We start from the raw sequence: 25301 nt of genomic DNA on the forward strand, positions 1-25301 counted from the left end.
CATCATTTTGATTAAATATTTAGAAAAACTGGGCCCAGGACTTTATTTGTCACCTGCGCCGGATACAACAGGTTAAACCTTCCAGTGAAATGCTTACTTACAGGCTCTAACCAATGGTGCCAAAAAAATGTGTGTGTGTGTGTGTGTGTGTGTGTAGGTAAGTAAAGAAATAACATAACAGTAGAAAGACATTTGAAAAAAGAGTAGCAAGGCTATATACAGACACCTGTTAGTCAGGCTTATTGAGGTAGTATGTACATGTAGGTATCGTTAGAGTGACTGTGCATATATGATGAACAGAGTAGCAGAAGCGTAAAAAGAGGGGTCAGCGGGTGGTGGGACACAATGCAGATAGCCCGGTTAGCCAATGTGCGGGAGCACTGGTTGGTGGGCCCAATTTAGGTAGTATGTACATGAATGTATAGTTAAAGTGACTAAGCATATAAGATAAACAGAGAGTAGCAGCAGCGTAAAAGAGGGGTTGGGGGGGGGACACAAAATGCAAATAGTCCGGGTAACCCTTTGGTTACCTGTTCAGGAGTCTTATGTCTTGGGGGTAAAAACTGTTGAGAAGCCTTTTTGTCCTAGACTTGGCAGTCCGGTACCGCTTGCCATGCAGTAGTAGAGAGAACAGTCTATGACTGGGGTGGCTGGGGTCTTTGACAATTTTTAGGGCCTTCCTCTGACACCGCCTGGTGTAGAGGTCCTGGATGGCAGGCAGCTTTGCCCCAGTGATGTACTGGGCCGTATGCACTACCCTCTGAAGTGCCTTGTGGAGGCCGAGCAGTTGCCGTACCTGGCAGTGATGCAACCGGTCAGGATGCTCTCGATGTTGCAGCTGTAGAACCTTTTGAGGATCTCAGGACCCATGCCAAATCTTTTTAGTTTCCTGAGGGGGAATAGGCTTTGTCGTGCCCTCTTCATGACTGTCCTGGTGTGTTTGGACCAATCTAGTTTGTTGGGTTTCTAGGGTTTCTGGGATAATGGTGTTGATGTGTGCCATGACCAGCCTTTCAAAGCACTTCATGGCTACGGACGTGAGTGCTACGGGTCTGTAGTAATTTAGGCTGGTTGCCTTTGTGTTCTTGGGCACAGGGACTATGGTGGTCTGCTTGAAGCATGTTGGTATTACAGACTCAATCAGAGACATGTTGAAAATGTCAGTGAATACACCTGCCAGTTGGTCAGCACATGCCCGAAGCACACGTCCTGGCAATCCGTCAGGCCCCGCAGCCTTGTGTTTGTTGACCTGTTTAAAGGTCTTACTCACGTCGGCTACGGAGAGCGTGATCACACAGTCGTCCGGAACAGCTGATGCTTGCCTCGAAGTGAGCATAGAAGTGATTTAGCTTGTCTGGTAGGCTCGTGTCACTGGGCAGCTCGCGGCTGTGCTTCCCTTTGTAGTCTGTAATAGTTTGCCAGCCCTGCCACATGCAATGAGCGTAGTATGTGTAGTATGTGTAGTATGATTTAATCTTAGCCCTGTATTGACGCTTTGCCTGTTTGATGGTTCGTCGCAGGGCATAGCGGGATTTCTTGTAAGCTTCCTTGAAAGCGGCAGCTCTACCCTTTAGCTCAGTGCGAATGTTGCCTGTAATCCATGGCTTCTGGTTGGGGTATGTACGTACAGTCACTGTGGGGACGAGGTCCTAAATGCACTTATTGATAAAGCCAGTGACTGATGTGGTGTATTCCTCAATGTCATCGGAAGGATCCCGGAACATGTTCCAGTCTGTGATAGCAAAGCAGTCCTGTAGTTTAGCATCTGCTTCATCTACAAACAGGATCACATTAAATCCCCTTAAGATTTTTTTCTGAGCACTGCCTAGGGATATTCCTATCACATTGGCATGTTGCTATAATAAGGACAGGTCTCGGTCTGATTGAATGATGACATGAACACTAGGTAGCTACAACAAAAGCGCACAGTATTTTGAGCACTAGGTACAACTATGCGTACAACAAACATGTATTTTTAGGTTGTCAATTGGACTTGGTTAAAAACAGCTTGAGAATTATTATAAAAAGCAAATATCATCCATATTGTCAACTACATCCTTGACAGCTGAATAACCCCAACCTGTCCCAGCAGCGTCGTTTATGGTGATTGTACCTGTGGGCATGAATATGTGTGAGTGTAAGTGTGTGTGAATGTATGGATAGAGACCTGTGAGTGTGCATAGAGTCAGTGCAGATAGACCATGGGTAAGGGTGGGCACTGGGCAGCCGTTGATTGATTAGCTGTTCAGCAGTCTTATTGCTAGGAGATAAGCCTGTTGGTCTGAGACCTGATGCCAGACGGTAGTGGAGAGAACAGTCCATGGCTGGGGTGGCTAAAGTCTTAGGCAATTTTATGGGCCTTGCTCAGACAATGCCTGGTATAATTTTTTTATTTTTAAGAACAGGGATTTTGGGTTTATTGCCAATTATCAGCTATTATCAACTGTGACCCTGGAGCAACGAGGCTTCCGCTAGATAACACAGCCACAAAGTCTAAATATGTCTATATTCTAAAAAATAAGGAAAACAAAAAGTGATTTTTTTGTCTTAATTTAAGGTATGGTCAGGCATAGTGTTAACAGTGTGGTTAAGGATAAGGTTAACGTTGATTTAAAATAAGATTTTAAGACCATACATTTTAGAAATGGGCAGGGTTTATGACTTAATTAGTGACGACTGGGCAATAGGGTTTAAGTGCCTTGGTTAAGGGAACTTGTTAGAAATTGGATATGTAGACGGGCGAGTCGGTCAAGGATCGATTCAGACAAGGTGGTAAATTGTATGACAAGCTACAGTTTATTCAGAGTGAAGATATCTAGAACAGCGTAATTACGGCTCTCCCGCTGGTTCGTACGGAAACGCAGACGAAGAAGAGGCCGATACAATCAGTACACCACTTATATATAGAACAGAAAGTAGGTTGATTCTGGAGGATCGGATCTTTGGATTGGTTCAGCTGGGGTGTAGTCTGTAGTCTTCCGCCATTGGCTCAGTTGTCTGTCCGTCATCGTAGAATCCTCTTCGGGCATACAACGTTCAGCTACAACGGAGATCATGTGTGTGCGCGCTGGTCCTGGCAATTAGTGTAATGCGGGAGCTATCCTGTAGGGGACCCCACAGGCTCTACTCTGAGTTGTAGCCCCCCATTAACAATAGTTTGGTCACCTACATAAGAAATAGCATTTCTCTACAAACTTCAACAGAAATCTCACTTAGTCAACTTCGGGATTCGAACTAGCAATTATTCAGTTACGAGCCAGCCGCTCTAAATGTTACCTGCCACCCCACAACACCGGTCAATCACACCTCCTTCTCCTTGTGCTATCGAGCGAGGACAGTTACGTTTAGATTGTGACCAATATTATACGTTATTTATCCTCGCCCATAATTAGAAGGGTTGTCTGCATACAACAGTTGTGACCCGGCCATTCACGATCCAAGCTCTCTGAAAACCATGCACATGACAACAGTATCATCTGGCGGTAGGTGCAAGTACTACAACACATGTGAAAGGGGAAAACTGAGCATCTGCTGTTGTTGTCCCTGGTATCCAGGCAACCCACCAGAATACTTTTTGACCCATATTGCAGGCTGTTGGTTGGTCTAGAAGGGTGTAGTGAGGAATTTGCTATATTTAGCTAGAGATACAATTAACCTGCATTTATTTTAAGGTGGGTGACTATCTATGTTGCAGAATATATTCTACTGTTAGAATACGACTGTTGCCTAAAGTATTAGCTAACGTCAGTTTGCAGGACATGTGCTCTGTTACCCATCTAGCTAGTTGGCTAACTTTAGCTAGCTGGGTAATCCTTACCACAGACCACATATAGCTCTTAGCTATTACCTACTGGAAAGACTGTCGGTGAGTGACAGTACACAGTGCAGCTACTGCAACAAATATAGCGATAAATAATATTTTAGCTGCTCCGATTTGGGTTATCAATATGGTTTTAGTGGGTTATTAGCCTAACTAGCTATCCATTTATTTAAATTGATTATGATTTCTTTATTTTGCTGTTTTCAGAGTAACTACATAGCTATAAACGATCACCATGGATGGTTGTGGGGAAGGCAGCGGGACAAACAGACTGATGGTGGAAAAGCTATCCTTGTCCTGTGATAGACTGCTATCTCACCTACAGCTGGCCTGCTGTCCATCTCACTGTGCCTCACCACTACAAGGCAAGGACCTGTTGATACACTGTCTCCTGGACACAGAGCTGAAGGTCAGTTACAGACAGTCCTACAGTACAAGTTGGAAACGGATGTTAGCCGAAAGGATGTTCTGTTTTATCTCCCAACCCCAATCCCACACAGAGACACACACACACACACACACACACACACACACACACACACACACACACACACACACACACACACACACACACACACACACACACACACACACACACACACACACACACACACACACACACACACACACACACACACACACACACTCAAGGTCACATCAGCTTCCCACCATTAAAAAAAATGTATGCAGCATTGAAGGTCCCTAAGAGCACAGTGGCCTCCATCATTCTTTAATGGAAGAAGTTTGGAACCACCAAGACTCTTCCTAGAGCTGGCCACCCGGCCAAACTGAGCAATCGGGGGAGAAGGGCCTTGGTCAGGGAGGTGACCAAGAACCCGATGGTAACTTTGACAGAGCTCCAGAGATCCTCTGTGGAGATGGGAGAACCTTCCAGAAGCACTCCACCAATCAGGCCTTTCTTGTTGAGTGGCCAGATGGAAGCCACTCCTTAGTAAAAGGCACATGACAGCCTTCTTGGAGTTTGCCAAAAATCAAGGCTATGGGTGGCTACTTTGAAGAATCTCAAATATAAAATATATTTGGATTTGTTTAACACTTTTTTGGTTACTACATTATTCCATATTTGTTATTTCATAGTTTTGATATCTTCAATATTATTGTACAATGTAGATAATAAAATAAAGAAAAACCCTAGAATGAGTAGGTGTGTCCAAACTTTTGACCGATACTGTATATGACGTAGTACGCCGTTTTTGGGGCCCACTTTTTGCTCATGAGCGCTACTTTCAGAACTACTGGCTATAAATTATACAAAAGTACTGGAGAATTTCTTTAAAGTGTAAAGAAATCTGCCTGTTCAATCATTGCATCACTTGGCTCCACCACACTCCAATGCATCTCCTCCCCTCTGCAGGCCCTGCGACTGACTGGTCACCATGGAGACATCTCTGCCATGGTGTTTGGGACAGGTAGAGACCCTCTCCTGCTCTGCTCTGCCTCTGCAGATTATGTCATAATCTGGGACATCCGGCGCTGCTACAGGAGAACTAGGGAGGGTGAGAATTTTTGCTTCATAGCTGTATGAACAGTAAGACAACAATACATTTAAATTCAGTGGCAACATTTTATATACTGGTAAGGCCTCATTTACTCACTCACTCAGTTTATCAATTTACAATGCTATATAGTACAATTATTGAAATACTATTATTGAAATACTAAAAGCATAGATGTTTTCAGGGGTAGTTGCGTCTGGTACAGTTATTGGGACACTACTGGGCAAGGTAGTCCATCTGTCATTTTGTCCCTGTGATGAGCGAGTGGCTGCATGCTCAGGGGCGAAAGTATACATACTCAACTCCAATGTAAGTACAGCATGCTGAATGTGTACTCTACCCTCAAATTCATCCTTTATAACAAGTGTTTGTGTTATGTTTTTATAATTCTTGTAAGATGATGACAAATGAATGGACAATAAAGTTGGACAATAAAGTTATCTTATCTTCAATTGCATATACCTTTTGTTTGACTTACCTCCAGATAGAGGATGTGTTGTCTGTTTGACTGACCTCCAGATAGAGGATGTGCTGTCTGTTTGACTTACCTCCAGATAGAGGATGTGTTGTCTGTTTGACTTACCTCCAGATAGAGGATGTGTTGTCTGTTTGACTGACCTCCAGATAGAGGATGTGCTGTCTGTTTGACTTACCTCCAGATAGAGGATGTGTTGTCTGTTTGACTTACCTCCAGATAGAGGAAGTGTTGTCTGTGCTGGCTGGCCACCTGGGACCTTTGACAGCAGCTGAGTTCTGTCCATGGGACAAAGACATCCTGGTGTCCATATCAGAAGACCGTACGTTTAAGGTGCAGTCAGGTTATTCACTAACCAGTGAAATCACTTGGCTTCAGTTGTTTTGCTTGAAGTCATTTTTGCATCCCTTATCAAAGTGTACGCTACACTGTAGCTTTCTAAGTACAAATGAAATGACTAGCTACTAAGTCAGCTGTAGCTTGCATCATTTCACATGTGCGATCATCTGTTTATTGCTCCAAGAGAGACTGTTGTCCATAGGAACAGGTTTTAAATGTTTACTTATTGATCATTTCTCTTTTTGAAAGGTTTGGGGATTAAAAATGGAACAGATTCTCTATCAGTCTGCTGTATTGTCAGGTATGTGAACAGTGGATACATCAGTTTACGGTACATTTGGTTTGATATTTATTAAATAATAACTCTCTGTCAACACCCTCTGTCCTCCAGCATCTCCACTACTCAGTATGTTGTTCTTGGAGAAGAGCAGGCAGCTTGTCACTGGTTCTGCTGATGGACAGGTTGGTCTCTCACTCTCACTCACACACACACACACACGCACGCATGCACGCACACGCACACAGTAAATCTGGGATTTCCCATTGTTTCCAGGTGTGGAGCTTCACTCTTCCTGAGGACCACAGATGTCATTTGGTGACCAAATTGGACCTTCACAAGGTGCAGCAACGACACCAAAGACACCTGGACACAGTGGCCCCACAGACTGGTGGTGTACTAGGTAAGAGGAGATAGTAAAGTAGTTATGGACATGATTTGTTTGTTTCCTGTGATGTGTTTTAGCCATATGCCTGCTAGCCAAAGACACATTTTCATTTTCACATAACGTTTGGATCATGAACTTGAACTTATTTCCCACTTTTTCTCTCACATAATGAGTCAAATAAAATGTAAACTTGAAAGTGTTTTTCCTAACACTAGATGGAATCAGAACACTGAGTTATGTTCTGTAGGAGGTTTGGGGTTATATAGTAATATGCAGTGTCTAACTGTCCATCCAATAACTCAATAGCATTTTTTGCTACATTTCGTAAAGACTCTATCATGGACACTCTTACTGACAGTTGTGGCTGCTTTGCGTGATATATTGTTGTCTCTACCTTCTTGCCCTTTATGCTGTTGTCTGTGCTCCAATGTTGTTTGTACCATGTTTTGTGTTGCTACCATGTTGTTGTCATGTGTTGCTGCCATGCTATGTTGTTTTCTTAGATCTCTCTTTATGTAGTGTTGTCTTGTCTCTCTTCGTGATGTGTGTTTTGTCCTATATTTTTATTTTATTAGTTGTATTTTTAATTCCAGCCCCCGTCCCCACAGGAGGCCTTTTGCGTTTTGGTAGGCCGTCATTGTAAATAATAATTTGTTCTTAACTGACATGCCTAGTTAAATAAAGGTCAAATTAAATAATAACTGACCCCAAGCCACCTCTTGTGTTACATTCCAGGAATCACTCCAGACCCAGTGGAGACGGCAAAGCCAGTCCTCAGAATTGGTCCTTATCACAGACCTGACATTGATCATGGGCAGCAGAGGTAAAATGGGTTTCTCTCCAGGGTCCATGTGCTGTAGATAAAAGGGGTTAATGCAACACATTTCCTAATTTATCACTTGACACATCACGTGTTTAACCCATTGTCACAGTCAATTTTAGCAGATGTTTGATGCCTTTCTAGTTTATATCAGTGTTTCTAAACCTTTTTCGATTACTGTACCACCAAGTACATCTTACTCTGCCCCGACTTCCCCTGAAATACCTCTCATGTGAAGTGCCCCCTCATCAGTAGCCATGAAATGCTTTGAAAGGCTGATCATATCTCACACCAACACCATTATCCCAGACACCCAGGACACACTCCAATTCGCATACGGCTCCAACAAATCCACTGATGACGCAATCTCTATTGCACGCCACAATGCCCTTTCTCACCTGGGCAAAAAGAACACCTACGTGAGAATGCTGTTCATTGACTACAGCTCAGCATTCAACACCATAGTGCAATCCAAGCTCATCACCAAGCTAAGTATGCTGGTACTGAACACCTCCCTCTGCAACTGGATTCTGGACTTCCTGACGAGCCACCCCCAGGTGGTGAGGGTAGGCAACAACTCATCCGCTACGCTGACCCTCAACACGAGGGCCCCTCAGGTTTGCGTGCTTAGTCCCCTCCTGTTATCCCTGTTCACCCACGACTCCGTGATCGCGCACAACTCCAACACCATCATTAATTTTGCAGACGACACGACAGTGATAGGACTGATCACCTACAACGATGAGACAGCCTACAGGGAGCAAGTCAGATACACTGCCAGGACAACAACCTCTTCCTCAACTTGAGCTGCACCATTGAGAGCATCTTGATTGGCTGCATCACCGCTTGGTATGGCATCTGATCGATGGGCTCTACATAGGGTAATGCGTACAGTGCAGTACATCACTGGGTCCGAGCTGCCTATCATCCAGGACCTCTATACCAGGCGGTGTCAGACGAAGGCCCTAAAAATTGTCAGCCACCCAAGTCATAGCCTGTTCTCTCTGCTACCGCAAGGCAAGTCTGGAACCAACAGGACCCTGAACAACTTCTAACCTCAAGCCATAAGACTGCTAAATAGTTAGTTAAATAGTTAACCAATAACTACCTGGACCATCTGCAATGACCATTGACTCTTTTGTCTCATCACATACGCTTCTGTTACTGTTTATTATCTATCCTGTTGCGTAGTGACTTTATCCCTACAAGTATGCTACAGTACCAGTCAAACGTTTGGACACACCTACTCATTCAAGGGTTTTTCTTTATTTGTACTATTTTCTACATTGTAGAATAATAGTGAAGACATCAACACTATGAAATAACACATGGAATCATGTAGTAACCAAACAAGGTGTTAAACAAATCTAAATAATATATATTTAATATTTGAGATTCTTTAAAGTAGCCTCCCTTTGCCTTGATGACAGCTTTACACATTCTTGTTATTCTCTCAACCAGCTTCATGAGTTAGTCCCCGGGAATGCATTTCAATTAACAGGTGTGCCTTGTTAAAAGTAAATTCGGGAATGTCTTTCCTTCTTAATGTGTTTGAGCCAATCAGTTGTTTTGTGGCAAGGTAGGGGTGGTATACAGAAGACAGCCCTATTTAGTAAAATACCAAGTCCATATTATGGCAAAAACAGCTCAAATAAGCAAAGAGAAATGACAGTCCATCTGGAAAAATTCAAGAACTTTTAACGTTTCTTCAAGTGCAGTCGCAAAATCCATCAAGCGCTATGATGAAACTGGCTCTCATGAGGAACGCCACAGGAAAGGAAGACCCAGGTTTACCTCTGCTGCAGAGGACATGTTCATTAGAGTTACCAGCCTCAGAAATTGTAGCCCAAATAAATGCTTCACAGAGTTCAAGTAACAGACACATCTAAACATCAACTGTTCAGAGGAGACTGTGTGAATCAGGCCTTTATGGTCGAATTGCTGCAAATGAACCACTACTAAAGGACACCAATAAGAAGAGACTTGCTTGGGCCAAGAAAAACGAGCAATGGACATTAGACCGGTGAAAATCTGTCCTTTGGTCTGATGAGTCCAAATTTTTTATTTTTGGTTCCAACTGCTGTGTCTTTGTGAGACACAGAGTAGGTGAACGGATGATCTCCGCATGTGTGGTTCCCACCATGAAGCATGGAGGAGGAGGAAGTGTGATTGTGTTGGGGTGCTTTGCTGGTGACACTGTCTGTGATTTATTTTGATTTCATGGCACACTTAACCAGCATGGCTACCACAGCATTCTGTAGTGATATGCCATCCCATCTCATCTGGTTTGCGCTTAGTGGGACTATAATTTGTTTGTCAACAGGACAATGACCCAATACACACCTCCAGGTTTTGTAAGGGCTATTTGAATGAGTAGGTGTGTGTCCAAACTTTTGACTGGTACTGTACATATCGACCCAATTACCTTGTACCCCTGCACAATGAATCGGTTCTGGTATCTCGTGTGTATATATCGTTACTCATTGTGTATTTATTCTTTGTGTTATTATTTTTCTATAAATTCTCTTTTTTTTCCTCTTTGCATTGTTGGGAATAGCCCATAATCATTTCACTGTTAGTCTACACCTGTTGTTTACGAAGCATGTGACAAATATTTGATTAGATTTGATTAGACTTTACCAGTAGGCCTATGGTCTAATGATTTTTTTCAAGTACCCCTGTGGATAGGCCAAGCACCTCTGGTTGGGAACCACTGGTCTTTATTACAGTCTACTAGGCCTGTTTCCCAGGTCATGTAGAGAGTGCTTGATTCGTCATTATTTCCACAGACCAGGAGTTTTGAGTGATCCAGGAAAATATGATATCATAAATGTAAATATATAACGTCGCCATTTACATTTCTCCAGCCTTGCAGGTGTTCATGTCTTTATTGGTAGTGACTAACAGGGTATGTTGGGGTGTCAGAGTGGTGTTTCCACAGCGATAGCAGGACACTTCCTATTAAAGGCTAGTTAAAGTGCTGTTAACAGTCTCAGGCTGTCCAATCAGCACTTGTTGCCATGGTGAAGTACTGTAGACACTATGCAAAGCCTGGGATGCACAAGGGGTGCACGTGCCGCTGTAGGCCATAGGGTGACTGGGTGATTAGTATAGAATGGTCAGGACTCTCAGGGCACAAGACTCTGACTTTGATATGTCCATCACAAGGAGTCTTAGAGTAGGCATCAAAGCTATGCAGTGTGTCACAACAGAAGCCGGGTCCCAGATTGGTTTGTGCTATATAGCCAACTCATGGCAGTATACATAACCATCTGTACAGCTAACTCATGAAGGCATGCCAGTGACCATAGGAGGTGACAATCTGAGACCAGGCTACCATATCAGTATATACAAATAAATGTTTTAGCAGTTATAGAGACACAACTTGTATCACAGACTTATAGGCCTAGTCAATCATGGTTTGTTCTTTCCTACTACAGTACAACTTTATTTGTCAAGTCGAGACAAGGCATGGATTTCACTACTTAAACTAAACAGTGGACTATGTTGGACACGATCGTTGTTGGTTGAAGAGCCTCCTCTCCCTCTTCCTGTCTCCTCTCCTCTGCCACCCTGTCTTATTTATTCTACAGTGTGAGATGGCTATAGTTCCCTGGTTTCTACCTTATGATGTACATACAGTACCTTCGGAAAATATTCAGACCCCTTGACTTTTTCCACATTTTGTAACGTTACAGCCTTATTCTAAAATGTATTACGTTTTTTCCCCTCATCACTCTACACACAATACCTCATAATGACAAAGCCAAAACATGTTTTTATACATTTTTGCTAATTTATTACAAATAAAAGACTGAAATATCACATTTCCATTAGTATTCAGAACTTTTACTCAGTACCTTGTTGAAGCACTTTTAGCAGCGATTACAGCATCAAGTCTTCTTGGGTATGACTCTACAAGCTTGGCACACCCGTATTTGGGGAGTTTTCCCCCATTTTTCTCTGCAGATCCTCTCAAGATCTGTCAGGTTGGATGGGGAGCGTTGCTGCACTGCTATTTTCAGGTTTTATCGACCCAGAGAATTTCTCATGGTCTGAGAGTCTTAAGGTGTCTTTTGGCAAACTCCAAGCGGGTTGTCATGTGCCTTTTACTGAGGAGTGGCTTCTGTCTGGCCAGTCTACTATAAAGGCCTGGTTGGTGGAGTGTTGCAGAGATGGTTGTCCTTCTGTCCTTCTGTAAGGAACTTTGGAGCTCTGTCAGAGTGACCATCGGGTTCTTGGTCACCTCCCTGAACAAGGCCCTTCTCCCAAGATTGCTCAGTTTGGACTGGGCGGCTAGCTCTAGGAAGAGTCTTGGTGGTTCCAGACTTCTTCCATTTAAGAATGATGGAGGCCACTGTGTTTTTGGGGATCTTCTATGCTGCAGACATTTTTTGGTAGCCTTCCCCAAATCGGTGCCTCGACACAATCCTGTCTCGGAGCTATACGGCCAATCCCCTCGGCCTCATGGCCTGGTTTTTGCTCTGACATGCACTGTCAACTATGGGACCTTATATAGACAGGTGTGTGCCTTTCCAAATCATGTCCAATCAATTGAATTTACCACAGGTGGACTCCAATGATGTTGTAGAAACATCTCAAGGATGATTAATGGAAACAGGATGAACTTGAGCTCAATTTCGAGTCTCATAGCAAAGGGTCTAAATACATATGTAAATATGGTATTTCTGTTTTATATATTTTATACATAAACTGTTTTCGTTTCATTATTATGGAGTATTGTGTGTAGATTGCTGACTTTTTAATTTATTTAATCCATTTTAGAATAAGGCAGTAACGTATCAAAATGTGGAAAAAGTCAAGGGGTCTGAATACTTTCCGAAGGCTCTGTATGCAGCATTAAACCAGGGGAAAATTCAGCCTTGGCTTGGATCAAACACAATGCTCCCAGTTGGTTGTGTGTGTGTGTGCGCCTTGCTATCTCACCAGTTGCCGGCCACACTGTCTTTCTTTAGTGTGGGGTTACATTGTCATCTCCTCTTTAGTGTGGGGTAACATTGTCATCTCCTCTTTAGTGTGGGGTTACATTGTTATCTCCTCATTAGTGTGGGGTTACATTGTCATCTCCTCTTTAGTGTGGGGTTACATTGTCATCTCCTCTTTAGTGTGGGGTAACATTGTCATCTCCTCTTTAGTGTGGGGTTACATTGTTATCTCCTCTTTAGTGTGGGGTTACATTGTTATCTCCTCTTTAGTGTGGGGTTACATTGTCATCTCCTCTTTAGTGTGGGGTTACATTGTATTGTCCTCTTTAGTGTGGGGTTACATTGTCATCTCCTCTTTAGTGTGGGGTTACATTGTATTGTCCTCTTTAGTGTGGGGTTACATTGTATTGTCCTCTTTAGTGTGGGGTTACATTGTCATCTCCTCTTTAGTGTGGGGTTACATTGTCTTCTCTTTAGTGTGGGGTTACATTGTCTTCTCCTCTTTAGTGTGGGGTTACATTGTCTTCTCCTCTTTAGTGTGGGGTTACATTGTATTGTCCTCTTTAGTGTGGGGTTACATTGTCTTATCCTCTTTAGTGTGGGGTTACATTGTATTGTCCTCTTTAGTGTGGGGTTACATTGTTATCTCCTCTTTAGTGTGGGGTTACATTGGCTTCTCCTCTTTAGTGTGGGGTGACATTGTCATCTCCTCTTTAGTGTGGGGTTACATTGTCATCTCTTTAGTGTGGGGTTACATTGTCTTATCCTCTTTAGTGTGGGGTTACATTGTCATCTCCTCTTTAGTGTGGGGTTACATTGTCTTCTCCTCTTTAGTGTGGGGTTACATTGTCATCTCCTCTTTAGTGTGGGGTGACATTGTCATCTCCTCTTTAGTGTGGGGTTACATTGTCATCTCCTCTTTAGTGTGGGGTTACATTGTATTGTCCTCTTTAGTGTGGGGTTACATTGTCATCTCCTCTTTAGTGTGGGGTTACATTGTATTGTCCTCTTTAGTGTGGGGTTACATTGTATTGTCCTCTTTAGTGTGGGGTTACATTGTCATCTCCTCTTTAGTGTGGGGTTACATTGTCTTCTCTTTAGTGTGGGGTTACATTGTCTTCTCCTCTTTAGTGTGGGGTTACATTGTCTTCTCCTCTTTAGTGTGGGGTTACATTGTCATCTCCTCTTTAGTGTGGGGTTACATTGTATTGTCCTCTTTAGTGTGGGGTTACATTGTCTTATCCTCTTTAGTGTGGGGTTACATTGTATTGTCCTCTTTAGTGTGGGGTTACATTGTTATCTCCTCTTTAGTGTGGGGTTACATTGGCTTCTCCTCTTTAGTGTGGGGTGACATTGTCATCTCCTCTTTAGTGTGGGGTTACATTGTCATCTCTTTAGTGTGGGGTTACATTGTCTTCTCCTCTTTAGTGTGGGGTTACATTGTCATCTCCTCTTTAGTGTGGGGTTACATTGTCTTCTCCTCTTTAGTGTGGGGTTACATTGTCATCTCCTCTTTAGTGTGGGGTGACATTGTCATCTCCTCTTTAGTGTGGGGTGACATTGTCATCTCCTCTTTAGTGTGGGGTGACATTGTCATCTCCTCTTTAGTGTGGGGTGACATTGTCATCTCCTCTTTAGTGTGGGGTTACATTGTATTGTCCTCTTTAGTGTGGGGTTACATTGTATTGTCCTCTTTAGTGTGGGGTTACATTGTTATCTCCTCTTTAGTGTGGGGTTACATTGTCTTCTCCTCTTTAGTGTGGGGTTACATTGTCTTCTCCTCTTTAGTGTGGGGTTACATTGTCATCTCCTCTTTAGTGTGGGGTTACATTGTCTTATCTTTAGTGTGGGGTTACATTGTCTTATCCTCTTTAGTGTGGGGTTACATTGTCTTCTCCTCTTTAGTGTGGGGTTACATTGTCATCTCCTCTTTAGTGTGGGGTTACATTGTCTTCTCCTCTTTAGTGTGGGGTTACATTGTCTTCTCCTCTTTAGTGTGGGGTTACATTGTCTTATCCTCTTTAGTGTGGGGTTACATTGTCTTATCCTCTTTAGTGTGGGGTTACATTGAAGAGAAGACAATCTACTGAATCAAAGGCCCTTTGATGGAATAATGTGTAACAGCGTTTTCCACATGGTTCTCTTCCTGTGCCCCTCTGCTGTGTGTGTGTATAAGTGTTTTTCCATATGGCATAAGGTTCTCTCCCTATGCCACCTGTATTGATAACAGCTGGGTGTGGATGGGAAGCTCTGATGGCCTCTACCTGGTTGACCTGGGCACCTCTGAGCTCCACATGACATTACTTTTCAGAGGTATGCTATTGCCCTGTGTGTGTGTGTGTGTGTGTGTGTGTGTGTGTGTGTGTGTGTGTGTGTGTGTGTGTGTGTGTGTGTGTGTGTGTGTGTGTGTGTGTGTGTGTGTGTGTGTGTGTGTGTGTGTGTGTGTGTGTGAGAGAGAATGAATGATGTGTCGATCTTGTGGGGAAAGGGGAAGAACAGCTTGGAAGATGAATAAGAATAACACTATGCACTGTATACTGTACATCAGTTATGACAGTATTTGTATTTATTATGGGATCCAGTATAGTGTGTCTCACTGACATATGCCCATGTGTATGATAGGTGTGTGTGTGTCTCACCGACATAGACCATGTGTATGATAAGAGTTAGTGGAGATGTGTGTGTGTCTCACCGACATAGACCATGGTGTCAGATAAGTCCCTGAGATCTATGGTTTTACCCTTCAGCAGACACATTGTATTCCACCCTTATTATTTGTTAGCTATTATCCCACTCTGTCTCTCTTACAGACCACCCCAACTTGAGCATCACCATGGCTGGATCATGGGCCATGTCCCAAGGACTGGATAACAGTGTAAGTAAATCACCATTGAGACCTGCTTCACTGTTGTCATGGGCCATGTCCCAATGACTGAATAGCAGTGTGAGTAAATCACTATTAGACCTGCTTCACTATTGTTTCACTTCACTGAATAGGAATTTAGGACAAAAGCAAGATGGAGGGGGAGGCAGACAGACACGGGTGTAATTCCCTGAAATTAGGCCTACCTTACACTGTAACACATAATTGCCTCTCATTCATAACAGAAAAACTCACTTTCCTCCTGGATGCAAACCACAGGCAACCCTTGTAAAGCCTTTACATCTCCCATAGTCCTAGTCTCGTGAAACCATAAACTGCTAATTGCATAGTTACACTGAACCTACAGTATTTTTATATGTGAAGTCTCTAAGACGCTCAAAATTAAGTATAGGGAACAAAAGTTTGAAAACAGTGTATTTTTAAGAAATATTTTTTGGGATGGAGTAAAATGTCAGTTGTAAAAAAATATATATTATTATGAAAAATGAGCAGCTTCCAAGAGGTGTGGAAAATACTCAGAGGTATGGGAATTGGACAGAATGGTGGAGGAATACAACACACAGGTCCTCTCAGAGCTAGATAAGATAGTGAGCAGTGTGCCTCACACAGCTCTGTCCTCTACATAAAAAAAATCAGTTATGACCCAGATGCAGACAACGTCAATTAACAATGGTTTAATTGTATTTATTTTAATAACCTTTATTTAACTAGGCAAGTCAGTTAAGAACACATTTTTATTTACAATGACGGCCTAGGAACAGTGGGTTAACTGCCTTGCTCAGGGGCAGAATGGCAGATTTTTATCTTGTCAGCTCGGGGATTCGATCTATAAACTTTTCGGTTACTGGCCCAACGCTCTAACCACTAGGCTACCTGACGCCCAAATAATCCAACGGGGGCAGGCAATAGATAATCCAACAGGGGCAGGCCATAGACAGGTCAAGGCAGGCAGGGGCAACGGTAGCAGATGGCAGGCAGGGTCAGGGTAGGCAGAGGTCAATAATCCAGAGTTGGGGCAAAGGTACAGGTCGGCAGGCAGGCTCAGGGTCAGGGGCAGGCAGAGTGGCCAGGCAGGCAGGGGCAGGGGCAGGCAGATTGGTCAAAACCAGGAGGGAGAGAAAAAGAGAGACTGGGAAAAGCAGGACACAAAAACGCTGGTTGACAAACAAGACGAACTGGCAACAAACAAACAGAGAACACAGGTATAAATACACAGGAGATAATGGGGAACATGGACGACACCTGGAAGGGGGTGGAGACAATCACAAAGACAGGTGAAACAGATCAGGGTGTGACAAAAAGATTGTCGCCTCTATAGTGTGGATCCCTGACTATACATCCCTGACTTGTTTGGAAATGTCCCTTCTCATACCACTTTGACTTGATTTACTACATATATAGTAGGGATGTGACAAATGGAAATGTTTTCTTAACGTTTAAACTGCAGTTATTTAAAAAATCTGTTTTCCGTTAAAGTGATAAGAAAAATGTATAAAATGTGAATTCCCAATACAGCTGCGTCGATGACAGCAACAGTTTAGGTCTCACGGAACGTCCCTTTCAGATGGTTAAGCATTGCACCTGTACTACCATTACTGTACCTAAATTCCACTTCACAAAGTTTGCATTTCCTTTTCATTTAACTTCTTAAAGTATTGCCATACAGCTGCTGTCGCTTGCCTTTCTCTGTCATTTTTTCCAACTGTTAACGACGATGACGTAGTGGTGAAGAATTGATTCCTCAACTCAACTTAAAAATACGGAATCTTAAGAGAATATTGACACTCAGAAATGGTAGTCAACTCTGGTGTCGACTCCCATTCCCGAGTGTCAATGTTCTCTTAAGATTCAGTAGTTTTGGAATGGAGGATACTGATCAGTTGCCACACTTCTGAGAACAGAAACACTCACATCTTTCTTTGAGAGCTAGCGAGGGATGGAAAAAGAGGGAGAGGCACAGTATAGGCAGGTCGGTCACCTGGCAGAGATAGTCAGAACTGTGCGCTAGGCCTTTCTATCTGCAATCAAATGCCGTATCTCGCAATTTCTTGCCATTCAATGTCTCACAACATCAGTAAAGCAGGACCTATCATCAATGAATAAGCTAGGATACTGAGATGAGCGCAATGCAACACTTCGGTCACACACAGTAGCTTGCAAACTATTATGGACTACAAAGGGAAGCACAGCCGCGAGCTGCCCAGTGACACGAGTTTACCAGACGAGCTAAATAACTGTTTGCTTCGAAGCAAGCAACACTGAAGCGTGTGTGAGAGCATCAGCTGTTCTGGACGACTGTGTGATTACGCTCTCCGTAGCCGATGTGAGTAAAACCTTTAAACAGGTCAACATTCACAAGGCCACAGGGCCAGATGGATTACCAGGATGTTTACTCCGAGCATGCGCTGACCAATTGGCAAGTGTCTTCACTGACCTTTTCAACCTGTCCCTGACCGAGTCTGTAATAACAACATGTTTCAAGCAGACCACCATAGTCCCTGTGCCCAAGACCACCAAGGTAACCTGCCTAAATGACTACCGACGTCTGTAGCCATGAAGTGCTTTGAAAGGCTGGTCATGGCTCACATCACCACCATTATCCCAGAAACCCTAGACCAACTCCAATTTGCATACTGCCCCAACAGATCCACAGATGATCTGTTGCCCTTTCCCACCTTGACAAAAGGATCACCTATGTGAGAATGCTATTTTTTTTTTAAGAAGAAAGTATTTCTCCTTTTATTTAACCAAGGAAGGCTAGTTGAGAACAAGTTCTCATTTACAACTGCGACCTGGCCAAGATAAAGCAAAGCAGTGCGACACAAACAACAACACAGAGTTACACATGGAATAAACAAACATACAGTCAATAATACAATAGAGAAATATATACAGTGTGTGCAAATGAGGTAGGATAAGGAGGGTGAGGCAATAAATAGGCCATAGTGGCAAAATTATTACAGTATGGCAAATTAAACACTGGGTTGATAAATGTGCAAAAGATTAGTGTGCAAGTCGCAATACTGGGGTGCAAAGGAGCAAAATAAATAACAATATGGTGATGAGGTAGTTGGATGGGCTATTTACAGATTGGCTATGTACAGGTGCAGTGATCTGTGAGCTGCTCTGACAGCTGGTGCTTAAAGTTAGTGACAGAGATATGAGTCTCCAGCTTCAGTGATTTTTGCAGTTCGTTCCAGTCATTGGCAGCAGAGAACTGTAAGGATTGGCGGCCGAAGAAGGAATTGGCTTTGGGGGTGACCAGTGAAATATACCTGCTTGGGCGTGTGCTGCGGGTGGGTGCTGCTATGGTGACCAGTAAGCTGAGATAAGGCTGGGCTTAACCTAGCAACGACTTGTAGATGACCTGGAGCCAGTGGGTTTGGCGACGGATATGAAGCGAGGGCCAGCCAACGAGGGCATACAGGTCGCAGTGGTGGGTAGTATATCAAATCAAATCAAATCAAATTTATTTATATAGCCCTTCGTACATCAGCTGATATCTCAAAGTGCTGTACAGAAACCCAGCCTAAAACCCCAAACAGCAAGCAATGCAGGTGTAGAAGCACGGTGGCTAGGAAAAACTCCCTAGAAAGGCCAATACCTAGGAAGAAACCTAGAGAGGAACCAGGCTATGTGGGGTGGCCAGTCCTCTTCTGGCTGTGCCGGGTGGAGATTATAACAGAACATGGCCAAGATGTTCAAATGTTCATAAATGACCAGCATGGTCGAATAATAATAAGGCAGAACAGTTGAAACTAGAGTAGCAGCACAGTCAGGTGGAAGTTGAAACTGGAGCAGCAGCATGGCCAGGTGGACTGGGGACAGCAAGGAGTCATCATGTCAGGTAGTCCTGGGGCATGGTCCTAGGGCTCAGGTCCTCCGAGAGAGAGAAAGAAAGAGAGAAGGAGAGAATTAGAGAACGCACACTTAGATTCACACAGGACACCGAATAGGACAGGAGAAGTACTCCAGATATAACAAACTGACCCCAGCCCCCCGACACATAAACTACTGCAGCATAAATACTGGAGGCTGAGACAGGAGGGGTCAGGAGACACTGTGGCCCCATCCGAGGACACCCCCGGACAGGGCCAAACAGGAAGGATATATGGGGCTTTGGTGACAAAACGGATGGCACTGTGATAGACTGCATCCAATTTGCTGAGTAGAGTGTTGGAGGCTAATTTGTAAATGACATCGCCGAAGTCAAGGGTTCGGTAGGACAGTCAGTTTTGCTAGGGTATGTTTGGCAGCATGAGTGAAGGATGCTTTGTTGAAGGAAGCCGATTCTAGATTTAATTTTGGACGGGAGATGCTTAATGCTATTCATTGACTACAGCTCAGCGTTCAACACCATAGTGCCCTCAAAGCTCATCACTAAGCTAAGGATCCTGGGACTAAACACCTCCCTCTGCAACTGGATCCTGGGCTTCCTGATGGGCCGCCCCCAGGTGGTAAGTGTAGGTAACAACACATCTGCCACTGATCCTCAACACAGGGTCCCCTCAGGGGTGTGTGCTCAGTACCCTCCTGTATTCCCTGTTCATCCATAATTGCATGGCCAAGCACAACTCCAACACCATCGTTAAGTCTGCAGAGGACACAACAGCCTGATCACAGACAACAATGAGACAGCCGATAGGGAGTTCAGAGACCTGACTGTGTTGCCAGGATAACAACCTCTCCCTCAACGTGATCAAGACAAAGGTGATGATTGTGGACTACAGAAAAAGGCGTTCTGAGCACACCCCCATTCTCATCGATGGGGCTGTTGTGGAGCAGGTTGAGAGCCACATCACCAATAAGCTATCATGGTCCAAACACACCAAGACAGTTGTGAAGAGGGCACGACAAAGCCTATTCCCCCTCAGGAGACTGAAAAGATTTGGCATGGGTCCTCAGATCCTCAAAAAGTTCCACAGCTGCACATCACCGCCTGGTATGGCAACTGCTCGGCCTCCGATCGCAAGGCACTACAGAGGGTAGTATGTACGGCCCAGTACATCACTGGGAACAAGCTTCCTGCCATCCAGGACCTTTATACCAGGCGGGGTTAGAGGTTGGCCCAAAAAATTGCCAAGGGCTCCAGCCACCCCAGTTATTTACTGTTCTCTCTGCTACCGCACGGCAAGCGGTACCGGAGCGCCAAGTCTAGGTCAAAAAGGCTTCTTAACAGGTTCTACCCCCAAGCCATAAGACTCTTGAACAGTTAATCAAATGGCTACCCTAACTATTTGCATTGTCCCACTCCAACCCCCATTTTTACACTGCAACTACTCTCTGTTTATTTTCCATGCATAGTCACTTTACCTACATGTACATATTACCTAAATTACCTGGACTAACCGGTGCCCCCACACGTTGACTCTGTACCAGAACCTACTGTATATAGCCTCACTGCTGTTATTTTATTGTTGCTCCTTAATTATTTGTTATCAATTTATTAATTTTTTCTTAAAACTGCATTGTTGGTTAAGGGCTTGCTTGTAAGTGCTTGTAAGCATTTCACTGTAATTCCTGTTGTATTCGGCGCATGTGACAAATAACATTAGATTTTTATCTGCGCATGTGCACGCACGGGGCTCGCTTCGTGCTTCAACGCTCTTAGTTGTTGTGGAAATTGACCCACTATGCTGTTTACTTTCTGCATCTACATGGATTTTTCTTAACGTTAACACGGAACCCAAACCGCCTGCCGCGTGCTCCATCGTACATTAATAATTTTTTTTACCCCCACACCAAACAGGATCACGACACACAGGTCAAAATATCAAAACAAACTCTGAACCAATTACTTTGGGGACAGGTCGAAAAGCATGAAACATTTATGGCAATTTAGCTAGATAGCTTACACTTGCTAGCTAATTTGTCCTATTTAGCTAGCTTGCTGTTGCTAGCTAATTTGTCCTGGGACATAAACATTGAGTTGTTATTTTACCTGAAATGCACAAGGTCCTCTAGTCCGAAAATTAATCCACACATAAAACGGTCAACCGAATCGTTTCTTGCCATCTCTCCTCCCAGGTTTTTTCTTCTCTTGACTTTATATTGCGATTGGCAACTTTCATAAATTAGGTGCATTACCGCCACTAACCTTGTTCGTCTTTCACTCAACCACGTGGGTATAACCAATGAGGAGATGGCACGTGGGTACCTGCTTCTATAAACCAATGAAGAGATGGGAGAGGCAAGACTTGCAGCGCGATCTGCGTTACAAATAGAACTGACTTCTATTTTAGCCCTTACTAACGCAGACGCGCAGTGGGTGCGATAATTGAATAATATAGATTTCTAAATGTATTTTGCAACACGAGTGGTGTAGTCAGCCTGTTAACGTTAAGGATCCGAATTTCGTTTAAGTGTTTAAACGTTCACACCACTAATATATAGTACTTCTCATACAGTACATTTGTTAATGACCTATGCTCCTCATAGAGTAAAAGGGTTCAGTCACAGTACAGTACTCACATAATTTCATTTTCTCTCTCCCCCTCCTCCAGATGATCTTTGTGGTGACCTCTCTATTTGAGGCCCTGGTGTCTGTATTGGAGGTGAGACTGCTGGGGTCAGGGTCCGTGGACAACCTCTGTCAGCACCTGGAGAGGCTCTCCGTCATGCCCAGGTTTGTGTTTGTTTGTGTGTACTTCTGTTACCTTCTGGGGAAGACCCTGTTTGGGGTGGAGGCTATATCTGTATAGTGGACACAGGGTTCGCACTAGGTGCGTGAGGTGCTTAAAGTACTTGAATTTGGCACTCTGAAATTCTGTACTGGCTACCTTGAAAATCAGAAATGACCTCAAGCTGATACTTAAAATGTACTTGAATTCAAATGAGAGTAGAACAGAAAATGATCAAATATATTACAAAAATATTACAAAAATGTATTGGTCTTGCTAATTCGTTTCCAGGCAGACTACCGAGTTTTACAGAACTGACTGATTAGGCGCCAAACGTCACATCTATAGCGTCCCCCAAACAAAAAAAACCTGACTCTCTGAGAATGAGTGTACAACTGGTAAATAGTTGCTGATATTTCAGTCAGATGTCTAGCTAGCCAGGTAGCTCAAGGTTATTAACCAGGTAGCTAGCTTTAACTAGCTGGCTAGAAGGATGAAGTTAGAAGCTAACATAGAACGGAGCCTGACCTTAGCAGCGGAAGTTGACTGAAATTAAGTTAGCTATAATCAAAAGATGGGCTACTATAAGTTCTCATAACAAAATACATTTTCTTTACTGAGAGTAGTGAGATAGACAGTGATGAGTCAGGCTGCAATGATGGCGGCAAAGGAGATGCACAGAGAGAGGAAGCATTGAAGCAAGCAGGGAGAGAGGTTACTAGTACAGTGGTTCCCAAACTTGGGGTCCTTGACCCATGTTGGGTCCCCTAAAATGTAAATAGGGTCTCATGAGAGCATTTTTGTTATCAAATACATAAATAACATGTTTCTCTTCATATGGGTATAGAATGCAACATTTTAACTAACTAAGTGCCTTTTAATGTCAGAATTCACTTTTGTGTCATAATGTGTTGGGAGAGCCTGTGGGACCAACAATTTAGTCAAATATAAAGACAATGTAATATTATTATCATGTACACTGAACAAAAATATAAACGCATCATGCAACAATTTCAAAGATTTTACTGAGTTACAATTCGTGTAAGGAAATCAGTCAACATCATCAGTACTGACGTGCCGCTCATGTATGTAGTAAATAAGTAGTGGAACACGTATTATTGAGTAGAACTTGTAAGGTAGTGATGAATAGTACGTTTGTAGTACGTTTGAGGTTGTGCCGATATACTGGCACCCGGTGGCGACTAGAAACAATGGCATAATATTTTTATTTTTATTTTTATTTTTTCACCTTTATTTAACCAGGTAGGCTAGTTGAGAACAAGTTCTCATTTGCAACTGCGACCTGGCCAAGATAAAGCATATCAGTGTGAGCAGACAACAAAGAGTTACACATGGAGTAAACAATTAACAAGTCAATAACACAGTAGAAACCAAAGGGGGAGTCTATATACAATGTGTGCAAAAGGCATGAGGAGGTAGGCAAATAATTACAATTTTGCAGATTAACACTGGAGTGATGAATGATCAGATGGTCATGTACAGGTAGAGATATTGGTGTGCAAAAGAGCAGAAAAGTAAATAAATAAAAACAGTATGGGGATGAGGTAGGTGAGAAAGGGTGGGCTATTTACCAATAGACTATGTACAGCTGCAGCGATCGGTTAGCCGCTCAGATAGCTGATGTTTGAAGTTGGTGAGGGAGATAAAAGTCTCCAACTTCAGCGATTTTTGCAATTCGTTCCAGTCACAGGCAGCAGAGTACTGGAACGAAAGGCGGCCGAATGAGGTGTTGGCTTTAGGGATGATCAGTGAGATACACCTGCTGGAGCGCGTGCTACGGATGGGTGTTGCCATCGTGACCAGTGAGCTGAGATAAGGCGGAGCTTTACCTAGCATGGACTTGTAGATGACCTGGAGCCAGTGGGTCTGGCGACGAATATGTAGCGAGGGCCAGCCGACTAGAGCATACAAGTCGCAGTGGTGGGTGGTATAAGGTGCTTTAGTGACGAAACGGATGGCACTGTGATAGACTGCATCCAGTTTGCTGAGTAGAGTGTTGGAAGCCATTTTGTAGATGACATCGCCGAAGTCGAGGATCGGTAGGATAGTCAGTTTTACTAGGGTAAGCTTGGCGGCGTGAGTGAAGGAGGCTTTGTTGCGGAATAGAAAGCCGACTCTTGATTTGATTTTCGATTGGAGATGTTTGATATGAGTCTGGAAGGAGAGTTTGCAGTCTAGCCAGACACATAGGTACTTATAGACGTCCACATATTCTAGGTCGGAACCATCCAGGGTGGTGATGCTAGTCGGGCATGCGGGTGCAGGTAGCGACCGGTTGAAAAGCATGCATTTGGTTTTACTAGCGTTTAAGAGCAGTTGGAGGCCACGGAAGGAGTGTTGTATGGCATTGAAGCTTGTTTGGAGGTTAGATAGCACAGTGTCCAAAGACGGGCCGAAGGTATATAGAATGGTGTCGTCTGCGTAGAGGTGGATCAGGGAATCGCCCGCAGCAAGAGCAACATCATTGATATACACAGAGAAAAGAGTCGGCCCGAGAATTGAACCCTGTGGCACCCCCATAGAGACTGCCAGAGGACCAGACAGCTTGCCCTCCGATTTGACGCACTGAACTCTGTCTGCAAAGTAATTGGTGAACCAGGCAAGGCAGTCATCCGAAAAACCGAGGCTCCTGAGTCTGCCGATAAGAATATGGTGATCGACAGAGTCGAGGAACTATTACAAATGGATGGTCCTTGAAAATAAATATTAGTGCTTGAAAAAGTACTTGGAAGTCCTTGAATTTGACTTGCCATTGTCTGTACGAACCCTGTGAACATGTCTAACAAATGAGAGTCTCTGTGCATCAAAGACCGTGTAATCTGTAATGAATAAAGTGTGAACTGTAAAGAATGTCTGAGCTCATGTTTGGCCAAGACTTTACAAAGAGAAATACGTAGTTGGACACTGATGCACTGATGCCATACAATTAACAACCAAAGTTTTGACATCAAACTGTCTTCAGCTTGACCTTATAGCACTGTGAAAAAAAAGATGTACATTTCACAATTATGTAACCATGGCATGTATTGATGGTTTTGCAGGGTTAAACAGAAAGTTATACGGTTGGGCCCAAACCAAAAACTTACATGCATGTGTATCTATGGTGGTTCAAACCCTATTCACTAAACCGGTTGCTGCTTGAGGTGTGTTGGCACCATTAGCTCAGTGTAATTGGACACGTTTACTCATAAAAG

The 25301-nt window shown here is 43.5% G+C and overlaps 1 protein-coding gene across 1 annotated transcript in view; it reads left to right on the top strand.

Annotated features, from left to right (window-relative positions):
- The first annotated feature begins 4041 nt into the window (after window positions 1-4041).
- wdr27 (WD repeat domain 27) overlaps window positions 4042-25301 on the top strand; it is a 159978-nt gene continuing 138718 nt past the window's right edge. Inside the window, exons 1-11 of the mRNA XM_031804757.1 lie at window positions 4042-4229; window positions 5196-5337; window positions 5522-5646; window positions 6032-6145; window positions 6401-6452; window positions 6543-6613; window positions 6705-6831; window positions 7552-7639; window positions 14813-14895; window positions 15393-15457; window positions 21970-22091. Of these exons, the coding sequence (XP_031660617.1) occupies window positions 4056-4229; window positions 5196-5337; window positions 5522-5646; window positions 6032-6145; window positions 6401-6452; window positions 6543-6613; window positions 6705-6831; window positions 7552-7639; window positions 14813-14895; window positions 15393-15457; window positions 21970-22091 (1163 nt within the window). The 5' untranslated portion in view covers window positions 4042-4055. The remainder of the gene's footprint in view (window positions 4230-5195; window positions 5338-5521; window positions 5647-6031; window positions 6146-6400; window positions 6453-6542; window positions 6614-6704; window positions 6832-7551; window positions 7640-14812; window positions 14896-15392; window positions 15458-21969; window positions 22092-25301) is intronic.

This window comes from Oncorhynchus kisutch, linkage group LG25 (assembly GCF_002021735.2).
Source record: "Oncorhynchus kisutch isolate 150728-3 linkage group LG25, Okis_V2, whole genome shotgun sequence".
Taxonomy (NCBI): Eukaryota; Metazoa; Chordata; class Actinopteri; order Salmoniformes; family Salmonidae; genus Oncorhynchus; species Oncorhynchus kisutch.